This window comes from Octopus bimaculoides, chromosome 1 (genome assembly GCF_001194135.2).
Source record: "Octopus bimaculoides isolate UCB-OBI-ISO-001 chromosome 1, ASM119413v2, whole genome shotgun sequence".
Lineage (NCBI taxonomy): Eukaryota > Metazoa > Mollusca > Cephalopoda > Octopoda > Octopodidae > Octopus > Octopus bimaculoides.
This window is the reverse complement of record NC_068981.1, coordinates 87,188,465-87,197,242: the sequence shown is the minus strand read 5'-3', so window position 1 is coordinate 87,197,242 and position 8,778 is coordinate 87,188,465. Positions and strand designations below refer to the sequence as shown.

General features: G+C 36.0%; 1 protein-coding gene across 1 annotated transcript in view; it reads left to right on the top strand.

The window, feature by feature from the left end:
- Positions 1-8,778, top strand: part of LOC106870660 (ATP-dependent translocase ABCB1) — a 130,796-nt gene that overhangs the window by 103,480 nt on the left and 18,538 nt on the right. The window contains exons 19-23 of the mRNA XM_052966110.1: positions 329-412; positions 2,688-2,891; positions 5,443-5,543; positions 6,450-6,590; positions 8,194-8,350. Coding sequence (XP_052822070.1) covers positions 329-412; positions 2,688-2,891; positions 5,443-5,543; positions 6,450-6,590; positions 8,194-8,350 — 687 coding nt within the window. The remainder of the gene's footprint in view (positions 1-328; positions 413-2,687; positions 2,892-5,442; positions 5,544-6,449; positions 6,591-8,193; positions 8,351-8,778) is intronic.

The window sequence follows — 8,778 nt, the reverse complement described above, 5'->3', positions numbered from 1 at the left end:
ATATATATATGCACATATATATATACATATATACATATACATATATATATATATATACACATATGTATACACACACACATATATATATATATACACACATACAAGCATATATACATATATATATATACACATACAAGTATATGCACACACACACACACACACACACACACACACACACACATATATATATATACACATATATACATATATATATACATACATATATACATATATATATAACACATCCATACAGACATATGCAAAAATTTGCATTATAGATATGTGATGATTAAAAACTAAATTGAATAACTTTATATCTATTTTAAAGGAAATATCCTGGTTTGATGAAGAACTCAACAATACTGGAGTTCTGTGTACACGTTTATCAGTTGATTCTGCTCGAGTGAAAGGGGTAAGTCATTTAAGCTTCTGATTTAGTAACCTTATAAAATAGTTTAACATTAGGGACCTTCCTGAATATTTTAAAGTCTTAGTCAATTCATATCCTCCTCTTACTCCTCCTACTCATCATCATCATTATCAATTTTTTCTTCGTCATCTCCTCTCCTCTTCTACTTCTGCTACACACACACACACATTGCTACAAAAATATATATGTGCTAATGTATATTTCAGTAATGTCTCAATATATGAGTTAATGAGGTAATGCTTTATTATACGAGTTAATTTCCCATAGTAGCAATGTTATAAATTGTAATTTGCTCCCAGAAAAATATTTTACTTATAAAATTTATAATACTTGTAAATAAATGGCAATAAAACAACAGTAGGATGTAAAGAATATTTTATGTAAAGTTAAAATAATGCCAAGATCATTCATAATAAAAAATATTATTATAATTGTTTTCTGAATCACATTCACTCACACTAGATTTGTGCACACCGTCATTAGTAGGACGTACTCACCAATTCACAAGCACTCGTAGATGGATTTGTAGATTTCTTTTTAAAAAAACATGTCAAGAGTTGTTTGCTTAGAAGCTTTTTTTTACTCTCTATAAATTTCTTGGTAACATACAGAAACATTTGTTACGGTAGTTGAAACTTTTGAACTTTGTTCAAAATTTGGATCTTGTGCTTGAAAACTAAAGCTTGTAAACCCAGGTTCTCGTAAAGTGGGTCTGTGTCAAATGAGGTATTACTATATTTGTATGTGTATGTGTATACTTCTGTGCATGTGTATGTGTGTATATCTTTATCTTGTTTCAGTCATTAGACTGTTGTCATGTTGGAGTACTGCCTTGAAAGCTTTAGTCAAACAAATTGCTCCCAGCGCATTTTATTTTCAAGTTTGAAACTTATTCTATCTTACTCCTTTCACTGATCTACTAAGTTATGAGGATGTAACGAACAAACAAACAAACCAACACCAATTGTCAAACGTTGGTGGAGGACAGACACTTACAAAAAGATACGCACACACACACACACACACACACACACACACACGATGGGCTTCCACACAGCTTCTGTTAGCCAACTTCACTGACAAAGCATTGGTCAGAAAGGGACTGTATTTGAAAGTATTTGCTCAAGGTGCTGTGCAGTAGGACTGAACTTGAAACAACGTGGTTGCAAAGAGAGCTTCTTAACTACATAGTGTTTAGTCCAGTGTTTAGTCAGATGATAGGGTAATGACCATCAAGCTAGAGACATGGTTTGAATGCTTGTAACAGAGTAGATCTGTGAAAGGCACTTAAAGTGCTAGGCTATGGTGTTGAACAGGTCAGTAGATTAAGTGTGCCATCCAGATTGTTTGATACCTGTATGCAAACACCCATGTTGCATGGCAATGAAACATGGGACATGATAGCCAAGGGCATGCGTAGGCTTGAAAGAAATGAAGCCAGTATGCTTTGCTAGATGTGCAATGCCAGTGTGCATATTTGACAGAGTGTAAGCACCATGAGAGAAAAGTTAGGCATAAGAGGAATCAGATGTGGTGTGCAAGAGAGATGACTGTGCTGGTATGGTCATGTAATGTTTATGAACAAGGACAGCTGTGTAAAGAAGTGCTGATCTCTAACTGTGGAGGGAACCTGTGGTAGAGGCAGACCCAGGAAGATATGGGACAAGGTGGTGAAGCATGATCTTTGAACTTTGAGCCTCACAGAGGCAATGACAAATGACCGAGACCTTTGGCAATGTGCTGTGCTTGAGAGGACCTGTCAAGCCAAATGCACCTGTGCTGGTGGTATGTAAAGAACATCTTTTGAATGTTTGGCCTCATGGAGGCAAAGTGCTGAGTTCTTTTCGAGTGTTGGGCCTCATGGAGGCAATGACCAAGACCTATGGCATTATGTTGTGCTTGAGAAGAAGACACATTAAGTCGAGCAAAATCGCAGTTGTGGCAGATACTGGTGTTGCAAATTGGCACCCGTGCCAGTGGCACGTTAACATACCCTGGTGTCATGCATATGGCACACGTGCTGGTAGCACATAAAAGCACTCATTACACTCTTGGAGTGGTTGGTGTTAGGAAGGGCAACTAGTCACAGAAAACCATGCCGAATCAGACTGGAGTCTGGTGCAGTCTTCCAACATGCTAGCCCAATCAAACTGTCCAAACCATGCCAACATGGACAACAGACGTTAAATAATGATGATGATGATGATGATGATTATCACATAATAATTCCTTTTTCTATTTTATTTCTTTGAATCAGGCCACTGGAATAAAAATAGGACTTCTTGTACAGAGCATTACAAACATTGGATCTGGAATTGTGGTTGCCTTTATATATGGATGGCAATTAGCATTACTCATTATTGGTTTCTTGCCCATTCTTGCTTTGTCAGCTGTACTTGAAACTAAATTGCTGACAAATACACTCAGTCAAGGTGCTTCTGCCCTTGAGGAGGCAACTAAAGTAAGTAATATTTTTGATTTGTTCTTTTTTTTTTTGCTTTTAAATATAACATGAAATGAAAAAAAGAATCACAGAAATTATTGGTTACAGGAGTCATCAGAATAGATAAAAGAATGCAACGTTTAGACATAAGAATGGTGACTAAAACGAAGGAAATATTTATAGTTTGTTGTTAATAGAAATGTGATAGGGGAATAAAGATGGTTGAATTGACTACAATTATGACAGATATTTATCTGTCATAATTGTAGTCATTTCACATTTGTCAGTGACCAGATTGCAGTTTTAAGCAATGAAAATTTTTACACCATATTATAAACTATAAATGTTTATGTGAAGTTAGCGGCCTTTATGTGTTTCTGAATGGTTAACTTGTGTCCTCTATGCTGTTTCCAGAAGAGCAGGAGGGATGCTGCAAGGGATCATACAGCTGTGAAGATCAACTAATAATCAATAAAGCCACAATTGAAGACAGTCACAGAAAGAAGAAGGGTCTAAGTATGGCCTGGATTGATTATCGAAAGGCTTTTGATAGTATTCCACACACATGGATCCTAGAAACACTAGCCATGAACAAGGTAGCACCAATAATCATAAAATATATGACACATTCCATGAATAAACGACAGACAGTGCTACAGCTCCAGACAAAAGAGAGACTCATAAAAACCAAAAGCCATCCCCATTAGAAGAGGAATATTCCAGGGAGACACGCTCTTTCTCCTCTCCTTTTCTGCTTAGCACTGACACTTTATCTGATATGCTAAACAGAACTGGATGCAGATACAACTGTTACGGCAAAACAATCAGCCACCTCTTATATATGGATGACCTAAAACTGTACACTACAAGCAGCTGGAAACATACTACAGACAGTACATGGATTTACCAAAGAAATAAACATGAAAATTGGCTTAGAAAAATTTTTCTCAAGCAACCTTGAAAAGAGGAAAACTAGTTAAGTGTAGCAACATCACACTAGATAAAGCAAATGAAATAAGAGAATTAGACCAAAGCCAGACATATAAATATTTAGGGATCAATGAACTAGATATGATATAACATACACAAATGAAAGAAAATAAAAAAAGAATACTATAGATGAGTTAGATTAATACTGAAAACAGAGCTCAATGCAAAAAAAAAACAAGATAATAGGTATCAACACTCAAGCTGTCCCAGTTATAAGTTATAGCTACAATATCCTTAACTGGACACTAAATGAACTAGACAGGATTTTGGATGCACCACCCCAACGTACAGAAGGTGGTTGAGGCCTTATACAGCTAGAAAACTATTACAAAATAACTACCATAGGACTACAAAAATACCTACTTCAGAAGCAAGGGAAACTAATACAAATAGCCACAAAACATGAACAAAACAAAAATTTGTTTCAATCTTCAAGGAAGCTGACAAATACAAACAAAAAGTCAAACTACCTAACAGCTGTGAAGAAAAAGAAGAAACAACAAAATCTTTAAAACAAATGAAATCCAAACTAAAACTGGAACAGCAATGGATCATGATAAAACGATGGCAAGAAAAGCCCCTTCATGGCAAATACTGGGTTAAACTAAATACAAAAGGAGTAGACAAAGCAAAATCTCAACAATGGCTGAGAAGCTCAGGACTCAAAGCAGAAGCTGAAGGATTTTTAATTGCTGCACAAGACCAAAGCCTCCTCACCAGAAATTACCAAAAACATATAATGAAAAGAAACATAACAAGTAACTGCAGAATATGTGGAGATGGACAAGAAACAATAAATCATATTGTCTCTGGCTGACCAGTCCTGGCTAAGAAGGAATATATTTACAGACAAGACAGATTTGGGACCTACATACACTGGAAACTATGCCAACAATATGGAATAACAACAGAAAAAAGATGGTATAGGCACACGCCAGAAAAAGTCACAGAAAATGTGAAAGCAACAATACTATGGGATATGCCAATACACACAGATAGAGAAATTAAGGCCAATAGGCCAGATAGAGTTGCTTTCTAACAATACCAATAGATGACGTTTCTCTAAAAGAAATGGAGAAATTTTCAAAATACAAAAATCTGGAAATAGAGGTAACTTAAATGTGGAGTCTAAATACAGAAACAATACCTGTCATAATAGGTACATTAGGTATGATAAAAAAATATTCAGAAAAACACATAACACAAACACCAGAACTAACAAATATATATAACATACAGAAAATAGCACTAATAGGCACTGCACACATCCTACGTCAAACATTTTCAATAAAGTGAAAATAAGAGTATCACAACAAACCACAGCACATACCCGAGACACACAGAGCTGCGCTTGGTAGTGCAGTGAAAGCACGTTATAAAAATAAGGCTACTGAATGATAATAATAATGATGATAAAAGCAACAACAGCAATGCACAAGCTTATCATTCAATGATTTTTGCAAGAACACTTTGCAGAGTCCTTGCCATTTAAATGGGAGGCAAATTTATTGACAGGATGCATGTTGAGCACCATTACCAGTATTTAATATTACTATTAATTTCTTTTTTTTATTTCCAGCTATCAATGGAAGCATTTCAGAATATCAAAACTGTATTGTCATTGTCTATTGAAATGAAGATATATCAGAAATTCCTGGACAAAATAATTCTTCCCTATGAGTAAGAGAGTAATTTTCTTACAGTTTGTTCCTTTTAGCTTATTTTTGTTCTTAGCATATTGAGGATTATAGTTATTCTTTAATTGATAGCAACTCAATTAGCACATATTGGAATTTCTGTGTACCTGTACTATTGCTAGACAGCCGTTGAGCCTGCACTAGGTTCATCCAGCCTTTCCACAGGTCTTGTTTTTAATCCTGCTGGGTTTCTAGCAACCCTCCTCACCAGGATAGCCTGGTGAGGGTGCCAGTTTAGTCACCGGCAACCCGACCATTCAACAGGTTTTACTGGATTACATGTTACCAGTAGCACTTAGGTGAGCCTCATAAGTGACTTGACATAAATAAATAAATAAATAAATAAATAAATAAATACATAGGCGCAGGAGTGGCTGTGTGGTAAGTAGCTTGCTTACCAACCACATGGTTCCGGGTTCAGTCCCCTTGCATGGCACCTTGGGCAAGTGTCTTCTACTACAGCCTCGGGCTGACCAAAGCCTTGTGAGTGGATTTGGTAGACGGAAACTGAAAGAAGCCCGTTGTATATATGTATATATATATGTATGTGTGTATATGTTGTGTATCTGTGTTTGTCCCCCCAATATCGCTTGACAACCGATGCTGGTGTGTTTAGGTCCCTGTAACTTAGCGGTTCGGCAAAAAGAGACCGATAGAATAAGTACTAGGCTTACAAAGAATAAGTCCTGGGGTCGATTTGATTCGACTAAAGGCGGTGCTCCAGCATGGCCGCAGTCAAATGACTGAAACAAGTAAAAGAATAAAAGAATAAGAGAATAATACATACATACATACATACATACATACATACATACAAACAAAAATACCCTGTTGATGTTGAAATTCCACTGTTTCAGCTACATGCATGTTTCTGTCAATGTCTTTTCAGGAATAATAAAAAAGGAGCATTTAAAGTTGGAATAGCTTTTTCCTTCTCACAGTCAGTTGTGTTTCTGTGTTATGCTGGTGCCTTCTATGTTGGAGCTTTATTAATTACAAAATGTGAAATGGACTTTGTGGATTTATTGAAGTAAGCAACATTTTGTTTATTTCTTAGTAATAAAAATTGCTACAATTTATATTGTATGTACATATGACGCATACATGTATTATTTGTGTATGTATGCATGTATGTATGTATGTATGTATGTATGTATGTATATATGTATGTATGTATGTATGTTTGTATGAATGTATGTATGTGTATGTGTGTGTGTGTGTATGTAGGTGTGTTTGTGTATGTATGTATATATGTGTGTATGTATGTATATTTTTATCCTTGACTTTTGCTTCTTTCAGTCATTGGACTGCAGCCATGCTGGGGCCCTGGCTTGAAGGTTTACTCAAACAAGTTGATCCCAACAGTTATACGAGGTCTGATCAATAAGTATCTGGATTGTTGCCATAGTAACAAAGTGAAAGAATGCAGAGTGACCTTGAACTTTGCTGTGCATGCGTGCTAAGTTTTAATGTTCTAGCTCCCTTCCACTGTTTACAGCAGGGCTTGGAAGGGAGGTGTGTAGTGTGTGATCATTGCATTGACCATGACAGAGAAAGTTGTTATGGTAATACCTGCTCAGAGACCTACACAAAGTTGCAGAAAGTGTATGGAGAGGAGTTTATGAATGGTTCAGATGTTTCCAAGATGGCCGAAAACATGTCAATATTGATGAACGTTCTGGGAGACCTGCAACCAGCAGAACTGAGAAAAACATCACTGATGTGCATGCAGCTGTGAGGGAAAATTTTTGAATCACCAACCACGAGCTATCAGAGGATGTGCAGATTAGTTATGGTTCAGTTCAGTCCGTTATCACTGAAGATTTGGGTATGAGACACATATCTGCTAAGTTTGTGCCAAAACTGCTTTCAGTTGACCAAAAAGATACTCCGGTTTCAGTAGCACAAGATCTCTTTGATTGTGTCAAGAATGATGAAAACTTTTTGAAAACTTTACATAGGCCTCTGAGCAGGTATCACCAAGCTTTTGGCAAAATTTGATGCAGATTTTCTGTTCAACTTTCTCTGTCATGGTCAATGTGATGATCACATGATCACATCTTCCTTCCCAACACTGATGTAAACAGGAGAAGTGAGCTAGAACATTAAAACTTAGTTTGCTGGCACAGCAGAGTTCAAGGTCAATCTGTGCCAAGCAGCTTCACTCTGCTTGCTTTAGCTTCATTACTATGGATACTTATTGATCAAACCATACATATATATTTTTATAAATGTGGTACTTATCTTATCTCTCCTTTCACCAAACTGCTAAGTTACAAGGACATGAACCCACATCAGTTGTCAAGCAGTGGTGGAGTACAAGCACACACACACACACACACACACACACACACACACACACACACACACACACACACACACACAGAAAGATATATGCATATATATATAGAGAGATACAATTATGTGAATAAACAAATGAAACCGCACAAGTTTGATATACAAAATATATATACAGGTAAATAAAGGGAAAGCACAGACTTATTGTAATTTTTTGTTATTTCTAAGAGTTTATTTATAATTGTATGATACAGTACCTTCCTTTCTTTTATTGTCAACAGAACTCATTTAGTTTCTTGATTGTCAATCTGAATTTTCTTTCCACAAATTTTCAGAGTATTTGGAACCATTGTCTTTGGGGCCTTTGCACTTGGACAGGTTGGTGCCATGGCACCAGATTTTGCTAAGGTCAAAATTTCAGCAGCAAGAATAATGGATCTACTTGACCGTGTTCCTGCAATTGATAGCTATTCACAAATCGGAAAGACATGCGTGAGTGTTACTTTATAGTAATTTATAGTAATTTGCAATCTACTGCATTTGGAAATAAATATTACTTCCTGTCTACACAAGAACAAGACCTCATATATATAAGAGAGAGAGAGAGAGAGAAATACAAAAATCTGTGGTGTTCATTTATTTTCCAAGGGCCTCAACAAAAGTTTGGAAATCCATATTATTCTGTTCTGTCAGTAGTTTCAGCTTTTGTACTGTGGTTATATTGGGGCATCACCTCCATGAGTTTTAACTGATTATATCTGTTCCATTATTTTATCAGGTAAGTTGTCAGATCTGAAGTGTGTTTGGTAAGTGCCATGTTCGAGGCTCTTGGCTCTTGAGTCATTTTGCAACTTCTGCTAATTAAGTTATATATATACTTATATATATATATATATATATATATATATATATATATATAT